Here is a 21,420-nt window from a genome sequence, read left to right on the forward strand (position 1 = left end):
GGACTTGTGCGGCATCTCACAAGCTGCAGCCCACAGGTGTATCCGTGAAGTCACGGATACCCTGTTTGCCCGGGCAGAGAACTTCAACCTGGACCAAGCCCAACAAGATGCCTGGGCAGCAGAGTTCTCCATCATCGCCGGGATGCCCCAGGCCCAGGGGGTAATAGGTGGCATGCATTTCGCATTGCGCTCACCAGGCCCTCGGGGAGTGCCCTACCTCAACAGGATGAGGTTCCACTCCCTGAACATCCAGCTCGTGTGCGACCATCCCAGGATGACCAGTTGGCTCTTGGGGGAAAAAGCTTACCCGCTGAGGACCTGGCTAATGACGACCGTATGGAGGCCAGAGACCGCTGCGGAGACCCAATATAATGAGACCTATGCGGCCATCCGGCTGCCATCGAGCGGTACATCGGACCCCATGAAATGCGGTTTCGATGCCTCGACCGCTCGAGTGGTGCCCTGCAGAGCTTGCGGAGATGGGTGATATGTCGAGGGGGGGGGGGAATGGGGCAAGGGTATGCAGGTGGGTGGGGAGGGGGGGATGGGTGCCCTTTGCAAACTCACCCGAGAGGCCCGCTGAAGGTCATTGACCTTCCTGCAGCATTGGATGCCGGTTTTCCTGGTCACACTCACTCCGAGCTGACAGCCGCTGCCACTTCCTATCAGCAGGCGGTGGCTGTCTGGAAGCTGACCCTCCTGGACCCTCGGGGGGACAGGACATCCCTGGGACATCCACCAGGTCCAGCAGTCTGCCCCGATCGCCTTCTCCAAATCAGGGTGCTGGTCTCCTTGGTGCCATGGTTATGAGTGGAGTAGGGTGGCTGTGGGGCAGCAGTTTAAGTGCTGCTGTCACTTGTTAGCAGGGGGCTGGCCAGCGTGATCCCGGGCGAATCTGCCGGCAAAGCATGATCTGCGGCGTGAATCCCATGGGGCCTCGTTAAGTGGACCAATTTACGTTCGATAGCGGTGACGGCCTCGGTGGGCAAAGCGTTGGAAGCCGACAGCAGTTCCCACCTGCTACCACACTGAGAAACATTTTGGTTATACCACACCCTTTGTTTCTTGTTTTTGTTGACTGCATGCATTTAACTGACATTTTTTTGCAATTCCTTACATTTTCCTTCATCATAATTCTTTGATCCAATATGTCTATCTATTTATTCAACGATGTGACTTCTTTGTTCCATCATTTCCTTTATTTTCAAACTAATGACTGCTAATCAATCCTAACATTAGTGAAAGGGATACAGGCTGCTAATCTGCACTCTCAGTGATCATTCACTGCATGTTTTCTATCCATTGATTTTTCTTATTTGGTGTGTAATGATCAGCTGGAGTCGAAAAACACACACCACAAACCACAGATTTCATGTAATGCAACCCAATGTTTTGTATCGGGGAGTGGGACTGGGTAAATTACTCCAGCAGGGAGATGGCGAGGTTCTTGTATTATTCTGGAAAGTAACATGGGCTGGATTCTCTGATTTGATGACTAAGTGCTGACGTTGGCATGGGAACAGTGGCATTTTACGCCAGAAAAAACGGTGCAAAAGACCGCTCCACCGTCCGGTGGTGGTGGGAGGGGGGCTAGCAGCCACGCAGCATAAAGCCCCCGGCTCTACCTGCAGATACGGACGGAGAATTGCCGGGTCTGTGGCCGCGCAAGTGCATGGCGGCGGTCTGCAGTGGCTGCGCCATGCAACATGGCGTCGGCCGCACGCGGACCCAACCTGCCACATACTGTCCCCCAGTAACCCCGCTCGCCACCCCTGGACCACCCCCACTAGTCCCCCCCCCCAGCCCCTGCCAAATCCCCCCCTGCCCGTGGAACAGCTCCACCCCCCCCCCCCGACTGTGGCGGCGCTGGACTCAGTGCTGCCACGCTGGGTTCACGAGAAAAAAAGGATAAGTGTTCCAAGCCATCGGGAACTCGGCCCATCATGGGCTGAGCACGGGGAGGGCATCAGGTGATGTCCTGAGGCCGTCCTGACGCCGTGTGCCGTACTCTTTGAGTACACCGTTTTCGAGGGGCAGTGCATCGCAAAAGCGGCTCCGCCCCCGATTTCGGCGCAACGGGGATTCTCCGGCCAATCGCCGAACGCGATTTCGGTGTCGGCGACCGGAGAATCCAATATCCTTTTGTGTAATTCATGATTTCAAAGTGCAGAATTTTCAATGCCATTTCACTTAGCTACGCTGGCCCCATAACTGATTAAATAACTTGCTGAGATAAAACATTGATCTTTATGTATGACCAACATTAAAACAACGCAAAGTAACCAAAACATCTAGCCTGTTACTTACCACACAACTGTAAGTCAGAACATAGACCCTCTGTTTCAGCAGAATATATATTTTTTAAAGCATTTATGAGAATGTAGACACCCAACAATACAAATATTGGGCTCGATTCAATGAAAAAATATCTATGTCCGGTTTTGGGCATTGCAGCCACTGAGAATCAACCCGCTATTCAATAACACGTTGCCATTTTATTGGGCCTCGGAAGTTTCTCTCTGCCAAGGCCGCACTTGAGTCATTTCCTGTTGGCAAGCCCAACAGGAAATGCTCCTCGCAGATCGGGGTGCCATTTTGTCTGGCTGCTCTGATCTTTTCCCCCTGTTTCAACACCCTCCCCCTTTTTGGCAACCCGACCACCCCAAACTTGGGGAGGCCCCACGAACACCCCCTCAACCCCCTCCACCTGGGCTCAATACCGGGCAGTGCCACTTCCTCTGGCACCCTAGCATCACCAGCCTGGTACCCTAACAGTGCCCTTGCCAGCCTGTAAGTGCCCAGATGTCTGGGTGCCAGAGGAAGTGCCAGAGTGCCAGCCTGCTCGATCCCTGAACACCCGGGAGTCTCTAATGCAGGGTGCCATTACGATTGGTCCACAGTTGTGGAAACCAACACTAAATGGTGCCCTGGCGAGGTCTCCCAGGTGTGGCCAATAGTACCCGGGCGTCAGGAGAATTCCACAAACGTATATTTAAATGAGCCTAATGATTCATTTAAATATGCTGAATTGGATCACGCCCAGTGAGGGCGTGATCCAGATTGTGACACCTAGCGAGTTTTATTAAATCTCGTGAAGCGTTTCGAGCATCGCAAATCTCGCAGGATTCAGCGGCCTCATCCCGGCCCCAAATAGGGCGCAGCGAGGCCGCTAAATCACACCCATTATTTTGAAACAGAAGTCTATTACAGCCAGGTTTCACCAGAATAATACACCAGAATAGAACTACAGAACAAGTGTAATTAATTGGCTGTGATGCATTTGGGGGGGTTCTTGAGGGCGTGAATAGGGCTGTATTTGCGAGTTTGTTCTTTTTGAGCTCTGTCTCTACAAAGTCCTTTCAACGGAAAGCTTTGGGATGTAGAAGTGTAGGATCCAGCATCAATGTTATTTCCGTGCTTATAGATTCAATTTAAATTGGAGGTTCAGGGCTCATTGCATTGAAACTGTGAATTTTCCAGACCAAACACTTATTAGAAGTCCAGACATAAAAATAATCACCACAGTGTCATTGACCAATTTTATCACATCCACAAAACCACTGAACATGTTTGCTATGCATTGCCTTTAGTCAGTTTGGACTTTTGGTTTGGATTTGGTGCTTCCGCTTGTTAGATGTGTTTAATTTGCATTTTACCCCAAACAAGCCGTACTATTGCGATTTTCAGATGACCTGAAGGGGAATCTTATAACAGGATGTTTAGCTTGGCAATCCATTCAATAACCTCCTGAGGACTATATGACTAGATGCAAGATTTGCAGATTAATTTTCTTGAACTTTGTCTTGACAAACCACGATGGAGTAAATATTCCGTCATCTGGTACCCTTCGGTGCCAATGAACTGTAAATATATCTCTGCCGAAGTGATCCACTCCCTCTTTAATTGCACCCTCGTTTTTTTTCAAGTATTCACAGATCAATAACGCTATGAATGCTTGAACCATCAATAATACAATTTAAAAAAAAAAAAAAAAAAATTCTAAATTTAAAATAATTACTGATTTTAAGTTTTCGACGAACATACCCGTTCCACTACTGGACCAGAATTCAAACAAATATTTTTCAGATGAGAAATAAAATTAATATTTTCTATGTTTGAAAGTTGTTACACAAACGCATGATTTGGCAGCTGTGATTTCCTTAATTTTATATTTCAGGATATTTTTCTTTTCTGAATTTACACCTCTAATTTTTTAATTTATTTTTCTCAGTATAATTCTGTTGTAAAATTTGAGAACGGAGGTGGATACACCCTTTTACAGACAACGCAATAGGTTTCCCTCATACCATCAGACAATAGGATGTTCTGGTCAACATTCCACTGCCAATCATCAACAACTGAAGCAGAGGTGAGTGGGTATAGCGGCAGCACGGTAGCACAGTGGTTCGCACTGTTGCTTCACAGTGGCAGGGACCCGAGTTCAATTCCTGGCTTGGGTCACTGTCTGTGCGGAGTCTGCATGTTCTCTCCTTGTCTGTGTAGGTTTCCTCTGGTTTCCTCCCACAAGTCCCGAAAGACGTGCTTGTTAAGTGAATTGGTCATTCTGAATTCTCCCTCAGTGGACCCGAACAGGCACCGTAGTGTGGTGACTATGGGATTTTTACAGTAACTTCATTGCAGTGTTAATGTAAGCCTACTTGTGACACTAATAAAGATTATTATTATAATCCACCCACTACCCTCACCTTGAAAATAGCAACACGTTCCAGCGGGATTGGAAGACTGACATGTCATCTGGAACACTATTTTCATAAACCTATTGGGCTGAAAGACCTGTTTTGTTGCTGTACATGAGATGTAATATTAATATATAGGATATATTAAATATATCCTATAAACGTAACCTATGGTAACCCAATGAGCAATATGTGAAGGCAATAATTTGGTGTGTGGGGAAGGGACTGCAGGAAGGGAATATGCGGATAATATTGATATGATTATTTTTAAGTCTCATAAAATAGGAATTAATAAGATGGAAGAAACTGCGCAGTTGTCCTGCACCTGGAACAAACATGGAGCAACTTTACAGAATTTAGGTCATTATTTTGGTCAATCACTATTATGCAGGTGATCGTCATCTGAGCTCTTTATGTCCTTCACTAAATCAGCAATGTTTCCAACAGCAGAACATAAGAACTAGGAGCAGGAGTAGGCCATCTGGCCCCTCGAGCCTGCTCCACCATTCAATGAGATCATGGCTGATCTATTGTGGACTCAGCTCCACTTGGACTCAGTTCCACTTTCCGGCCCGAACACCATAACCCTTAATCCCTTTATTCTTCAAAAAACTATCTTTATCTTAAAAACATTTAATGAAGGAGCCTCTACTGCTTCACTGGGCAAGGAATTCCATAGATTCACAACCCTTTGGGTGAAGAAGTTCCTCCTAAACTCAGTCCTAAATCTACTTACACTTATTTTGAGTCTATGCCCCCTAGTTCTGCTTTCACCCGCCAGTGGAAACAACCTGCCCGCATCTATCCTATCTATTCCCTTCATAATTTTATATGTTTCTATAATATCTCCCCTCATCCTTCTAAATTCCAACGAGTACAGTCCCAGTCTACTCAACCTCTCCTCGTAATCCAACCCCTTCAGCTCTGGGATTAACCTAGTGAATCTCCTCTGCACACCCTCCAGTGCCAGTACGTCCTTCCTCAAGTAAGGAGACCAAAACTGATCACAATACTCCAGGTGTGGCCTCACTAACACCTTATACAATTGCAGCATAACCTCCCTAGTCTTAAACTCCATCCCTCTTGCAATGAAGGACAACATTCCATTTGCCTTCTTAATCACCTGTTGCACCTGTAAACCAACTTTTTGCGACTCATGCACTAGCACACCCAGGTTCTCTGCACAGCAGCATGTTTTAATATTTTATCATTTAAATAATAATCTCTTTTGCTGTTATTCCTACCAAAATGTCATTATTAATCAAAAAAGGAAATAGTATCAACTAGGGATGGGCAATAAAATGCTGGCGGAACCAGCGACACCCACATCCTGTAAATGATTTTAAATTGGCATGGCTGCCGATTTGTTGCAGTTTTAGACACTACGCTTGAAATGCATAACACCTCATCAGATGTCACAGGTTTTTCATCCTGGTTGTGCATGAAGTGCTGCTGCTAAACCTGTCTCTGAATTAAAAAAAAAATTGTTCAGGAGATGTGGGTGTCGCTGGCTGGGCCAGCATTTATTGGCCATCCCTAATTGCCTTTGAACTGAGTGGTTTGCTAGACCATTTCAGAGGGCATGTTAAGAGTCCACCACTGCTGTGGATTTGGAGTCACATGTAGGCCAGACCAAGGTAAGGTTAGCCAATTTCCTTTCTTAAGGGACAAGTGAACCGGATGGGTTTTAACGACATTTGACCATGGTTTTTTGGTCATCATTAGACTTAAATTCTACACATTTTTTAATTGAATTCAAATTTTGCCATCTGCTGTGGTGGGATTCGAACCCGAGACCCAAGGGCATTACCCTAGGTCTACTGGATTACTAGTCCAGTTATAATACCACTGTGCCCCATCTTGACCCGCCACTATCAGTGGATCTAGAACTGCTGCCGGGAACCATTTTCATCTCTTTACGAAATATGGGTGACTGGTGTTGCTCTGGTCGGACTGAATGGAATTTATTTGGAGAATAATTGCTTCATAAATTACTTTTTTGAATTTCCTTCACAGAAATAAACAAGCTATTGACCAATATTTCCATCATAGGGTTTAATTTTTAAAAAATTATAGGCACATCTCCCATCAAAGAAATCTAGAATCCTGTTCTCAGTCGGTCAGTTTTTACTCGCATTCTGTCACTGAGTGTTTAAAATGGAAAGTATAACAGAAACATATATACACAACTGAATATCTACCCGGCACTTGTCAAGGGGGATTTCCTATTGAAGCCACCCCATGCCGCCGAGAAACCCGCTGGGTGGGGATGCGCTGCCGGTGGGAAACGTGAATCACAAAAGCCGGAGAATTCCGACCCAGGTCTCCTGCAGCCTTCATATCATTATGTGCATTGCCAGTAATAAAATCTGTCGGAGAGGTTTTCCACTGGTATTGGTCAGGGAGGAAGAATAGAGGAAATTAATCAATGGGTGGGATTTACCAGCTGTTCACACCGGCGGACGGGTTTCCCAGTGATGAGGGATGCTGTTGCCAGGGACCCCGTTGACAACGGCGGAGTCAGTAGATCCCGCCGGCGGGCTGCCTCCACCACCGAAAAACAGACGGGAGGGTGGTCGGTAAACCCCATGGTCTGGTTGACTTTGTGAGTTTGAAGTTAACATATGTTGTTATATGTGTTGAAGGAGCATAACTCTGAATCTGTCATTCATCACATATAACTAGGGAGTGCTCAATGTTGACAATGGGTCCCAAGATTGGAAAATCTCCGAATTGTACCAATGATATTCACAATTTTGAGCACAAAAGAATCATCCCTCTTTCTCAACACAAAAGATATTAAACAAAGTTTATTACCATGGTGTATGGCAGGTGTGAGTCAAAGACATAGAGCGTACTCCAAGATCATAAAACATCCTCAAGGCTGCCAAACTGCTGTCAATTGACTGTCCTCCCTCAATAGTGATTAAACAAGCTATTTTGTCAGTAGTATTTCTAATGCCTAGATTTAAAATCAACAAATTGAAATTAATATTTTTTATCGGATGAATAAATTCAGAAATGTTCAATTTCCAGATAAGCTTTATTGAGACATTCACAACTAGTACCTTCTGAAGTTGTAACCAAGTTAAATTCTTCATACTTCCTGCACATGCGTTTGATGACATCTATTTGTTCCATGGTCAAGCGAACAGCATCTTTGTATTGGGATGAGCACAGTACATATGCAGACCACAACTGTAATGAACAATAAAATCCGGTTGTATTTATTGCATGCATTTGACGATTAAAAATAATAAGCCTCAGTGAAAGATAAGGAGGAACAATATCCTCAAGTGATTTATGTGTAGAGCAGGCACTCTGAACAAATAGTTGAATATTGGAAGACCAAAGCCATTGGCTGGGATTTTCCGCTCCCATTAACGTCAGGTGGGAATGGTTAGGGGAGCGGAAAATACCGCAAGAAGGCCGGTTACATTTTATGCCGGTGTGAAAACTTGTCATGATTGCCCCTCCCCCTGTCAGTGGTGGGCCATGTTTCCCACCATTCAACATTGGGAGCATTATTATAATACATTTGCATCTCACTATCGGGTCCATACGCTGGAATCATACCCCCCTCCCGTCAATATATTCATCTACCGTGGCTTGATGTCAGAACAGCAAGAATCACAACTGGCTTCAAAATGCATGTACTTGCCGATCACACCCCCAAGGAGAACTCCGAGGTGAGTGCAGAGTTCGTGGAGCAACTCTGTATTAAGGGGGTTGATTCAGGGGCACTGACTCTGAGTTGGGGGTACCAGGACTAACTCGGGGGTGAGCATCCTTTGGCTTGGGGGTACATGCTCTGACTCGGGGTAAAGCAGCCATTGAGACAAGGGCAACCAGGGTAACTGGAAAGAGACACGGGTAACTCTGGAAAGGTACTCAGGTGTTAACTCCAGGGTACCGGGGTGGAAGACTAATCCTAACCTGAGATGGGGGAGCAGTGGGGGGAAAACAACAGCGTACTGGGAGCCAAGTCGATGGGGATGGACTGTGAGGGAGATTGGGGGATGACTCAGCTTGGAGGGGGGGTGCCAGAGCGGTGATGGGGGGGGGGGGGGGGGGAAGGACGGGACTGTCATAGAATTTATCATAGAATTTACAGTGCAGAAGGAGGCCATTCGGCCCATCGAGTCTGCACCGGCTCTTGGAAAGAGCACCCTACCCAAGGTTCACACCTCCACCCTATCCCCATAACCCAGTAACCCCACCCAACACTTAAGGGCAATTTTGGACACTAAGGGCAATTTTAGCATGGCCAATCCACCTAACCTGCACATCTTTGGACTGTGGGAGGAAACCGGAGCACCCGGAGGAAACCCACGCACACACGGGGAGGATGTGCAGACTCCGCACAGACAGTGACCCAATGCCGGAATCAAACCTGGGATCCTGGAGCTGTGAAGCAATTGTGCTATCAACAATGCTCGAGCATGAAAAACATCATTCCTGAGAATGCCTTCTGATACTGAGTCACGGGCTTCTTGGAAGGACCTCACGGAGGAAAGGGAATACTGGGGCAGTGTGGTCGGTGAGTAGGAAGTCAACACGGACTGACAGATCCACTCCAAATCTGGAGGAATGTGAGCTTCTGGAGGCAGGATGTGACAAGGGCAAGGCTAATGGAAAGATATGGCACTTAGTGTGGCATCAAGGAACCCCAGCAATACTGGAATCAATGAGAATCAAGGGGAAACTCTGCTGATTGGAGCCAACCTAAAACAGGAAGATGGTTGTGGTGTTGGTGGTTGATGATCTCAATCTCAGGACATCACTGCAGTAGTTCCTCAGGGTAATGTTCAAAGACTAATCATCTTCAGTTGCGTCAACAGTGACCTTCTTTCCATCATAAGCTCAGAAGTGGGGATGTTTGCTGATGATTGCACAATATTTAGCACCATTTGCAACTCCTCAGACACAGAAGTAGTCCATGTCTGAATGCAACAAGATTTGGACAATATCCAGGCTGAAACGTAGCATTTACGTGACACAAGTGCCAGGGAATGACCATCTCCAACAACAGTGGAAACAACCTGCCCGCATCTATCCTATCTATTCCCTTCATAATTTTATATGTTTCAATAAGATCCCCCCCCCGCATCCTTCTAAACTCCAATGAGTACAGTCCCAGTCTACTCACCCTCTCGTCATAATCTAATCCCCTCAACTCTGGGATCAACCTAGTGAATCTCCTCTGCACTCCCTCCAGTGCCAATATGTCCTTTCTCAGGTAAGGAGACCAAAACTGAACACAATACTCCAGATGTGGCCTCACCAACACCTTATACAATTGCAGCATAACCTCCCTAGTCTTGAACTCCATCCCTCTAGCAATGAAAGACAAAACTCGATTAGCCTTTTTAATCACCTGTTGCACCTGCACACCAACTTTTTGCGACTCGTGCACCAGCACACCCAGGTCCCTCTGCACAGCAGCATGTTTTAACATCTTACCGTTTAAATAATAATCCATTCTGCTGTTATTCCTCCCAAAATGGATAGCCTCACACTTGGCAACATTGAATTCCATCTGCCAGAACCTAGCCCATTCACCTAACCTATCCAAATCCTTCTGCAGACTTCCGGTATCCTCTGCACCTTTTGCTTTACAAAAGATGTTATCTTATCTGACTTTCTCCTCTATAACTGAAAAATACATTTTGGTTCTGACAAAATTTTAACAAATTAAGGCAAAAGCAGAACAGATAATGAATGTTAAAATAAGTTTATTTTTAGAATGTGAAAGGTATACATATCAAATACCTGACAGGCTTTTACAATGTCAGTTGGGTGATCAATCCAGGTAGAAGTGTAAATCAACCTCCGATTACCTCATTGATAGTGATTTCCCTAAAATCTTGGGCCAGGGAGCACTCAGCACCTCTTAGTCTCTCTCGCTCCCGCTCTCTATCTTTCCTGACTAATTAGCAAAATTGGTTCTTGAAATCCCCACTTTTAACTTTCGAATTAGCATTTCAAATTGAAATTTTTGTAATTAGCCGAATGGTTAATTATACCTACCTACCCTCTACCTACTTACCCACTTACCCTTACCCACCTACGCCTTTACACACTTACCTACCTACCCACCTACCCAATACCCACTTACCCCTACCAACTTACCCACCTACCCCCTATGCACTTACCCACCTTCCTCCTATGCACTGACACACCTATCTATACCCACTCGCCCACCTACCCTCTACCCACTTACCCACCTACCCACTTAGCCACTTACCCTCTATCCACTGAGCCAGGTAACCTCTACCCACCTACCCTCTACCCACTTACCTATCTACCCCATACCCACTTACCCACCTAACTTCTGCCCACTTACCCACCAATCCACTTATCCTCTACCCACTTACTCACCTACCCCAACTCACCTACCCCCTACCCACTTACCCCCTAACCTCTACTCACTTACCCGCCTACCGTCTAGCCACTTACCCACCTACCCTCTATCCATTTACCCATCTACCCTCTCTCCACTTACCCACCTACCCTCTCTCCATTTACCCACCTACCCTCTATCCGTTTATCCACCTATCCTCTATCCAGTTACCCACCTACTCTCTCTCCACTTACCCACCTGCCCTCTATCCATTTATCCACCTACCCTCTCTCCACTTACCCACCTACCCTCTATCCATTTATCCATTGACCCTCTGTCCACTTACCCACCTACCCTCTATCCACTGTCCCAACTCACCACCACACTGACCAACCACCTACCCCCTACCCACTGACCTAACTCACCCACCTACCCATTCATCCACTCACCCATTCACTCATCTATCCACTAACATTCACACTGAACTTTTTAACTTACCATATGGCGGCTAGTGCAGTAAAAAGGGAGTGTATCCGTCTTTCCCTGACTCTGCTCCACTCTGACGGAGTTCCCTGTTTGACATTTCTATGGAAGCTGGGCTCGGAAAACTCCAGAGGTGTGCAGCAGTGTCGGGGAATGTTTGATCACAGTGGCAATCCGGCGATTGTTGCGGAAGCTCGCAGGATCCGGGCCATATTTATTTTTTTAAATCGAACTTATGTTACATGAATAACCTGATTACCCCAATAGTGCATTTACTGAGAATCATTTCACAATAAGGCACTTTTTATATAATTGATTTGAGAATGTAAAATGTTCTTTATTATTTTTAATTTCTGGCATCTCAAAAGATATTAACATTCAAACAGGTTGCATTAGACACTGTGATTTGAGTTGATGGCAGAATAAAATGTATTAATTTGGGAACTTGAATTTAGGGGTACAAGGATGATAGTCATTTTTATGCTGCCCTTTTACTTCTGAGATTACAGTTTGAATCCAGGCTAGACTGAAGAGATCTTCTTTTGCTTTCTGCTTTAAAGGTCCTAATTAAAATAATTTTACACAGTGTAAGGGAGTATATTTGGTCTGCAATTGTATAATTCAGCAAACATTTAAAGGGATTATTGTTGTTATGGGCGAAGTGTTTTCAGAACCCCCAAATGTATCATGGAGTTCAACCAACCTCTCCCTTTCATGGATTTGTTGCTTTTCCTAGCACACGGCTTTTTCCCTAGGTGTGGGATTACAATTATAGACACGTGGGTTTTTAAACACACAACACTGTTTATTCCATGAACTCAACTTAACATCTTAAATAAACATTGGATCTCTTAACACCCCTTACTTCAAAGATAACTCAGAAAATATTGCAACAGTAAATAATTCCTTAAAATGTTCCTTCAAACTTCCAAGAGACTTAACACCTTTAAACAGTATCACAGCAGGTTAAAGGATATATATATTTTCTGTAGAATGGCAGAGATATATATGCTTGGTTGACTTCAGCTCCAGCTCCTTGCTTTCTTCCTGCAAACTCTCTGGAAACATACAGATACACCCAAGCTGCTTTCTCAAACCTGGCTTTCTCCCTTCAAGCAGATCACACCAAACCAGTACTTCTCAAGCTGCTGTCTCAAACTGGCTTTCTACTTTTAAACTGCTCTCAGCAAAACCAGCCAGGCACTGTTTAGCTGCTCTCAGCAAAACCAGCCAGACACTTTTTTAACTGAAACTAAAAACCTGCAAAATGGCTGACCTAAAGCCCAGCTCCACCCACTCTCTGACATCACTGTTTTCTTAAAGGTACATTGCTTAAACATCCATGTCTTAAAGGTACTCTCACATGACATTGTGTTCAATTATAGTCCATGTTTATTTAATTACAGTCATGTTAACATTCCACTTTGTAAATAATAGGAGCACTAAGGGTCCTCGTAGTGATTAGTTTTTATGAGAAATTGCTCATGTCTGTGTTTCAAACTCAGGTAATGAACTACAATTACTGCATGATTGCAAATCTCGGCTCTCGGTCTTAATTATATACAAACATATGAGCAAGGAGCTGGAGTTGGCCATTTGGCCGCTCAAGCCTGCTCTGCCATTTGACAAGATCATGGCCCATTTGGTAGTAACCTCAGATCTGCATCCCGCCTACCCCTGATAAACTATCACCCCCTTGCTTACCAAGAATCTCTCCACCACTGCCGTAAAACTATTCAAAACTTTGCTTCCACCGTCTTTTCAGGAAGAGGGTTCCAAAGACTCACAACATTCTGAGACAAACAATTTTGCCGAATCTCCATTTTAAATGGGCCACCCTTTATTTTTAAACTGTGACCACTAGGTTCTAGACTCTCCCATGGAGAAAACATGCTCTCCATATCAACACTGTCAAAACCCCTCTGGATCTTGTATGATTTAATCAAGTTGCGTCTTACTCTTCAATGGATACAAGAAATGTTGGCCTAGCCAGCAATGCTCACATCCTGTAAATGATATTTTAAAATTCAAAAATGTCACATGCTTGACTAGACTGGTTTGTCAGTTGGGCTGATACAAGCAGTAAGGGATGTATTCATTTTTAGTGTTTCAATATAGTGAATACATGCAGAAAAAGTTTGGAGATTTTCCATTTCTGGTCACCTGGTATGAAAATTGCCTTTAGCGTGGTGAAATTAGCCGTGCTAGTCCAGGTTTACAGGTCAGTATCTTTTATCAAATATTGCAGTTATGTAGTTAGCACTGCTGCCTCACGGTGCCAAGGACCCGGATTCGATCCTGGCCCTGGATCATGTGGAGTTTGCACATTCTCCCCTTGTCTGCGCGGGTCTCACCCCCAGAACACAAAGATGTGGACGGTGGGCAGATTGGCCACACTAAACTGCCCCTCAATTGGAAAAATTAAATATATATATAGCAGTTACTAGCATCTCAGACGCTGGCAATATAAGATACTCATCTTACAATTTCTTTTTTTTTAAATAATTTTTATTCAAAATTTTTCACAGATTATCACAACAGAAAAATAGAAACCCCCCGTTACACACATAGTAAAAAACAAAAACAAAAGTTCATAAATAAACAAATAAACGTTAACTAGTAAACAATAGTGCATCCCCTACCAGACACGAACTCCCCCTCCCCCGGGTTCCTGCTGCTGCTGACCATCTCCTAACTCTCCGCCAGGAAGTCTAGGTACGCCTGAACTGCCATCACCTGAAGAACCCTTGCACAGATCCCCTTAAGGCAAATTTCGCCTTCTCCAATTTAATAAACCCTGCCATGTCGTTAATCCAGGATTCCACGCTTGGGGTCCTCGCATCCTTCCACTGAAGCAGAATCCTTCGCCGGGCTACCAGGGACGCAAAGGCCAGAATACGGGCCTCTTTCGCCTCCTGCACTCCCGGCTCGTCCGACACTCCAAATATTGCGAGGCCCCCAGCTAGGCCTAACCCTGGAATTCACTACCCTTGACACCGTCCTCGCTACGCCCCTCCAGAACTCCTCCAACGCTGGACATGCCCAGAACATGTGGGTGTGGTTTGCTGGGCTCCCCGAACACCTCGCAGATCTGTCCTCACTCCCAAAAAACCGGCTCAGCCTTGCCCCGGTCATGTGCGTCCTGTGCAGCACCTTAAATTGTATCAGGCTGAGCCTTGCGCAAGAGGAGGAAGAATTTACCCTTCCCAGGACCTCCACCCACATACCCTCGTCGATCTCCTTCCCCAGCCTTCCTCCCACTTACTTTTTAACTCCTCCGCCGAGGCCTCCTCCTCCTCCTGCCTCACCTGATAAGTTGCCGAGATCCTACCCTCTCCAACCCACCCCCCCGAAAGCACCCTGTCCTGGACCCTGCGCGCCGGCAGCAGTGGAAACTCCACCACCTGTCGCCTAACGAACGCCCTTACCTGCATATATCTGAAAGCATTTCCAGGGGGGAGCCTGAATTCCTCCTCCAGCTCCCAAGGCTCGCAAACTTCCCGTCTATGAACAGGTCCCCCATCCTCCTAATACCTGCCCTGTGCCAACTCAGGAACCCCCCATCCATTTTCCCCGGGACAAACCGATGGTTCTCCCATATCGGGGAACACACCGAAGCCCCCACCTCCCCCTGTGTAGTCTCCATTGCCCCCAGATTTTGAGGGTCGCCGCTACCACCGGGCTCGTGGTGTACCTCGTCGGAGGAAGTGGCAGCGGTGCCGTCACCAGCGCCCCCAGGCTCGTGCCCACACAGGACGCCATCTCCAGCCTCTTCCACGCCGCCCCCTCCCCCTCCAGTATCCACTTACGTATCATCGCCACGTTGGCAGCCCAATAGTACCCACATAAGTTTGACAAAGTTAACTCCCCCCTGTCCCTTCTCCGCTCCAAGAACACCCTTCTCACCCTCGGGGTCTTCTTCGCCCAAACGAACCCCATAATACTCCTGTTAACCCATTTAAAGAAGGCCTTAGGGATCAGGATGGGGAGGCACTGAAACAAAAACAAAAACCCCGGGAGCACCGTCATTTTAACCGACTGCACCCTACCCGCCAGAGAGAGCGGCAGCATATCCCACCTTTTGAACTCCTCCTCCATTTGCTCCACTAGCCTCGTTAAATTGAGCTTATGCAGGGCCCCCCAGCTCCTAGCCACCTGAACCCCCAGGTACCTAAAACTTCTTCCTTCCCTTTTTAGCGGAAGCTCACCAATCCCCCTTTCCTCGTCTCCCGGGGGCACCACAAACAGCTCGTTCTTCCCCTTGCTGAGCTTATACCCGGAGAAACCCCCAAATTCCCAAAGGATCCACATCACCTCCGGCATTCCCCCCACCGGGTCCGCCACAACCAATAGCAGATCGTCCGCATACAACAATACCCGGTGTTCTTCCCCCCCCCCCCCCCCCCCCCCTCCTCCCCCCGCACCAACCCCCTCCAGTTCCTAGACCCCCTCAAAGCCATGGCCAGGGGCTCAATCGCCAGCGCAAAGAGCAGGGGGGATAGAGGACACCCCTGCCTCGTCCCTCAGTATAGCCAGAAATATTCCGACCTCCTCCTGTTCGTGGCCACACTCGCCACCGGGGCCTCGCACAGCAACCTCAATCTTACAATTTCTTAACTGACCTCGATAACTCAGTCACTTGGTTGTATTGTAGAAAACAACTCACCATCATCTTCTCAAGGGCAATGAGGTAGAGACAATAAATGCAAACTTGCCAGTGACACCCATAACTCCATGGATGAATAATAATTAAAATATCCCAGCATGAGATAAAACTACAACGTACCAACACAAGGAGCCAGATGTGTGATGGATTAGACCAAGTCTTAACCCCAATCTACAAAATCCAACTAAAGCACCTTTTAATCTTTAATGATAAAATTACTGTTCATTGTGGAAGTTCAATGTACTCTACCAGCTGTAGTGACCTCTGTATGTGCATGTACATAAGGGGTTAATGTGTAATCAGAAGATCACTAGAAGGCAGCACTAACAGGTATAAAAGCCAGACTCATGCTGTTCCTCACCCTCTTTTGGTTGTACTGTAACGAGAGCAGGAGCATAGATTTAGCTCAGAGTGATTCGTGTAGTCCAACATAGCTACTGTATTTAGATCTTGTAACCTTAATACTAGTATTAATCTTAAAGTAAAGAACTCACAAATTATTGTTTTAGTTACTCAATAAACCTTTCATTACTACTGGACGACTTTGAGTCTTTTTCATCAGCAACTGGATTGAGTAACGTATATTACATTCAGTAGGTTAACAAAAACATACTACAGAAGTTTTTACAAAAGACCAGCCACTTCAAACTCGCAATAATTTGTGCCTTACAGGATGTACCAGGATGAAAAGAGGTGGGGAGAATGGAGAAGAAAAGAGAATTAAAAAAAGAAAATTGAGAAAACATACCTGGGCTCCTACATTTCCTTCTTTTAGTTTGTTAATATTTGTATGTGTCTTCTTCAAGGTGTTCAAGTCAAGGCCCGTCAGGTTGTTGTTAAAGTATCTTCTCAGCTGTAGTGCTAAATCATTGTGGCTAAGAACAACAACAAATGATTATCAGCTTATTCTAAACACAGCCTGTGAAAGTTAAATTGTTTTGATTCTGATTAACACCATTTGATGAATAACTGTCCCTCCAAATCAGTCTCCCATTATTGATCCCATTTATCCCTTATTCTACCCAGAAGTGTATTTCATAGGTTGATCATTCCTGGTCGTTCTCACCGAATTCATTCTTAACTTTCCAGTAGTAGCAAGAGACTCACCTGCAATGTCCGAACCATTCCCTCTGTTGTCCCCGAGGATCTATCCTTTTTTCCCTCCTATTTCTCATCTATATATTGTAACATCATCTGGAGACACAATGTCAGTTTCCACATTTACTCTGACAACACTCACCTCGACACCCTTTCTTGCAACACTCCACCTCCTCCATTTCATCACACACTCTTGCCTGACATTGTTTGGATGAGAAATAATTTCCTCCAACTGGATATTAGGAAGATCAAGTCCATTTTCTTTGATTCTCCCCATGAACTCCATTCCCTATCCACTGGCTTCATCTCTAGTGTATGACATTCTCTTTGGCTGAACCAAACCACTTGCAGACTTTATGAGCTATTTGACGCTGAGCTGTGCTTCTGACTCCACTATATACTCCATCACCAAGAGCATCTATTTCCACCTGGGGTTTACTGGTTTGAGCCTGCGTTCCCTTCTCTTGTTTCCACTGCTTATTTTAATTAGTTGAACATTTTAAGTTGTCGGATTCCAATTTGCCTTTTCCATTTCTGAATCTCTTACATTCCTGTAAATTAACAGTCTTCCAAATAGTGATTGCTAAGTAAGGAGGTTAGGGGAATATGGTGAACATACCCATCAATTAATGGTGCAGATTTCATTATTTGATTGACTGTGTTGTTTGTTTCGGACATCAGTGTGGTGGACAGTAGTAAGAGTAGAAACACAGCTGGGCAGAGCGATGCCCAGAAACCCATCTTGTAGGATGAAGCTGATATCTCAGAATTGTAGAATTGTAGAGATGTGAGAAAGAACATTCTGTATGACAATACAACCCAGACAGCTGTTGGAAGAGGAGAAAAAAACAGAATGTAGAATTTAACAAGTGCCGCAACTCATTCATTCTGAGACAGATACTACCCTGGATGTGTTGGAAACAGTTTCACCTTTCTTTCATGCTGGTGGTGGTGGCGGTGATGGTTTGGGGTGGGGAAGGAAAGGGAGGAGGGGGGGGGGGGGTGTATGGGTACCAAACACAGGACTTTCCTGAAGAATCCAGCTGAACAGTAGATGACAACAAGCAGGGTGTTCCTGCCTGATACCTCAGAAATCCATCGTAATGAAATTTCAGCGCGCTTTAAAGAGAGAAAATGAGAGGAGGGAGAAAGACTTGCATTTATTTATTTATTTATTTTTAACAAATTTAGAGTACCCAATTATTTTTTTTCCAATTAAGTGGCCAATCCACCTACGCTGCACATCTTTTGTGCTTTGGGGGTGAGACCCATGCAGACACGGGGAGAATTTGCAAACTCTACAGACAGTGACCCAGGGCTGGAATCGAACGCGGGTCCTCAGCGCCGTGAGGCAGCAGTGCTAACCACTGTGCCACCATGCTGCCCAAAGACTTGGATTTATATTCCAAAGCCCTTTGCGGCCGATAAAATCTTGCAATGTAGGAAAAGCAGCAGCTGAATAACACACAGCTGCACCCGACACAACAACTGACCAGGTCATCTGTATTTTTAGCTATGTTCTTTGAAAGATAAATATTGGGCAAGGCTCCAGAGGCATCTTGGGGGATAATGGCATAATTGTAACATTACTAAACTAGTAATCCAGAAACACACGCGAATGCTCAAGAGTAGAATTTTAAATTCAACTAAATTTATTTATTTATCTTTATTGCCCCACACTGCGAAGTACATAGGCACAGTATTAAAAACATCAACAACAGGCATAGAAATCACACTGTTTCCAACAAATCTTCAAAAAGTCACTACATTTTCAACATTCACAACAAAATCAGCATTCGAAGTATCAATGATTCTATGTGAAAAATATATTATGAATTTCAAGACATGAAACAAATTTCTGTAGTTTACACTGGTGAGCATGCAAAATACTATAATTGCGAGTAAAGAACTTTATAGGCTTAGAGGTAGGCCATGTATCAACTTATAAACTTCAACTAAATCAAAAGTCAATCTTCTCTTCTCTAAAGATTGTAATCCAAGAATTCTTCAATGCTCCTAAGGTATTCCCCTCATGTCTTCCATTTATCTGGCAACATGTCTTTGCACTCTCTCTGGGGCTGGTTTAGCACAGGGCTAAAGAGCTGGCTTTTAAAGCAGACCAAGGCAGGCCAGCAGCACGGTTCAATTCCTGTACCAGCCTCCCCGAATAGGTGCCGGAATGTGGCGACTAGGGGCTTTTCACAGTAACTTCATTTGAAGCCTACTTGTGACAATAAGCAATTTTCATTTCGTTTTTCTATAAGCTGTACATCCCTCTGAAAGTGTGGATTCCAAACTGTGGATTCATACTCCAGATGTGAGCGTACCAGCTGCTTATAGAATTTAAGATAAATACCAACATCCCAACTCAAAAAGGTTGCATTCAATGCTCATAAAACATTTTCTGCCAGCTAGTCTCAGTAACGATATCCATGAAACTATTGGGTTGTCACAAAAGCTCTCCTTGTTCATTGATGACCCTTAGTTCAGAAAATCAGCTGGACTTGGCTGTTCTGGCAATTCTGGAACCACAGCGATGTGGCTGATTCAAATTTCCTCTGAAATGGCCAAGCAAGCCACTCAGTTATATGGAACTGCTACAGAAAGGTTATAAAGAAATAAAACTAAATGAGGCATCTGGCATCAGCTTGGACATCAGAAATGACAATGACACGCCCAGCGCTGCCAACCCTGCAAATTCCTCCTAACATCTGCGGGTATCTGCCAAAATTGGGAGATCTACCCTGTGGATCAGACGAGCAACAGCTCGACGGAATCATACCCGATAGACATGTATCTCAGACACCACCAGTACCCTCTCTGGGTATGTTCTGTCCCATCGGTAGGACAGACCCAGTAGGCAAAGAAACGTGCTGTTTACAACCACGCACCTCTCTCCTTCAGCTGACGAATCAGTAGTCCTTCATGCTGAGCACCACTTGGAAGAAGCACGGAGGGTGGCAAAGGCACAGATGTACTCAGGATGGGGGACTTCAATGTCCACCATCAAGAAGTGGTTCGGTAGCACCACTATTGACTGAGCTGGCCGATATCTCTGCCTCAGCACAGATATCTGCGAGATATCTGCGGATATCTCTGCCTCAGCACAGCCCTGGGTGGAGTGGGGCTGTGAGCCCACAAGCTACTGCCCGAGGCAGGGTGGGATCAGCTGAGCTGGGCACTGCAGCAGGCTCGGCCCCGCGTCTTATTTAGACCCTTTTAAAGTTTCTGCCGGGTTTTGCTTTATGGGCACGAACTATGAATGAAGCAGGTTTCAAGCGTGTGGCGGAGAAGGAAAGTTCCAACTCGTAAACCCTTCTCAGCTCTATGTAGCTGCTGGACTTTGTTAAAGATTCCGGGTTCAGGCTGTTCCCCAGGTTTCATTTTCCCAGAAGGTGAGACACATTGTAACTCCTGAGCAGCGGGACAGGTACACAGGGGTAACTCCTGATCTGTAGGATTGCCAACTCTGGTTGGATGTATTCCTGGAAATTTCATCTGACAACCTTCCGCTTCTTTCAGCATTCCCCAGTCACATCCCTTCTCCAATATTCTTAATTTCCAATACTCTAGAGTGTTAAAAATAAAGTGTCGTTTTCTCCCGGGTTCTTAACATCAGTTTGCTAAAGGCTCCCGTGCAGTCCGGGAGAGTTGGCAAGTCGTCATTGTTCCTGAGAGAGAACCAGTCGGCGAATTGTTAAGCACAGCGCCGCAATTGATAGCAAGATAGCCAGGCACCGCTCACACTGCCCCCTGTATACCTGTCCCGCTGCTCCAGCCGCTCACAGGCTGGCCAAGGACTGTCCACTTTGGCTCTCACCTTGCCCGGGCTCTGCGACTGTGGCACTGACCCTGGCGGCTGTAGCTGGACGGGTTTCCGCGGTATATAAACGCCTACATTTCCACTGACATCACTCCTAGCCCAGCCCCGAAGCAGAACTTATTGCAGCAGTGCCTCTCACACAAATGCATGGTCTGAAACCTTGCCCAATTGTTGAAGACGAATTCAATTGCTGATAATTGGCCCCCAGGTTCTCCCAAGGTAGGGACAGAGAGGGACATTCATCCAGGGTTCACACCCGGGGAGGGTCCCTTATCCAAACTGCTGGATGGGGAGCATTATGTGAGGGGGC

At 45.8% G+C, this 21,420-nt stretch overlaps 1 protein-coding gene across 3 annotated transcripts in view; it reads right to left on the reverse strand.

The window, feature by feature from the left end:
• Positions 1-21,198, reverse strand: part of dpep2 (dipeptidase 2) — a 96,413-nt gene extending 75,215 nt beyond the window's left edge. The window contains exons 1-5 of one of the 3 annotated variants that reach the window (XM_072518280.1): positions 21,108-21,198; positions 17,907-18,114; positions 16,938-17,064; positions 7,766-7,895; positions 7,515-7,659 (exon numbers count right to left, since the gene is read on the reverse strand). In XM_072518280.1, coding sequence (XP_072374381.1) covers positions 7,515-7,659; positions 7,766-7,895; positions 16,938-17,064; positions 17,907-18,088 — 584 coding nt within the window. In that variant the 5' untranslated portion in view covers positions 18,089-18,114; positions 21,108-21,198. Of the gene's footprint in view, positions 1-7,514; positions 7,660-7,765; positions 7,896-16,937; positions 17,065-17,906; positions 18,115-21,048 lie in introns of all 3 variants that reach the window. The other 2 variants (XM_072518281.1, XM_072518279.1) reach the window with 2 other exon arrangements.
• Between the last annotated feature and the right edge of the window lie 222 nt (positions 21,199-21,420).

This window comes from Scyliorhinus torazame, chromosome 10 (assembly GCF_047496885.1).
Source record: "Scyliorhinus torazame isolate Kashiwa2021f chromosome 10, sScyTor2.1, whole genome shotgun sequence".
Lineage (NCBI taxonomy): Eukaryota > Metazoa > Chordata > Chondrichthyes > Carcharhiniformes > Scyliorhinidae > Scyliorhinus > Scyliorhinus torazame.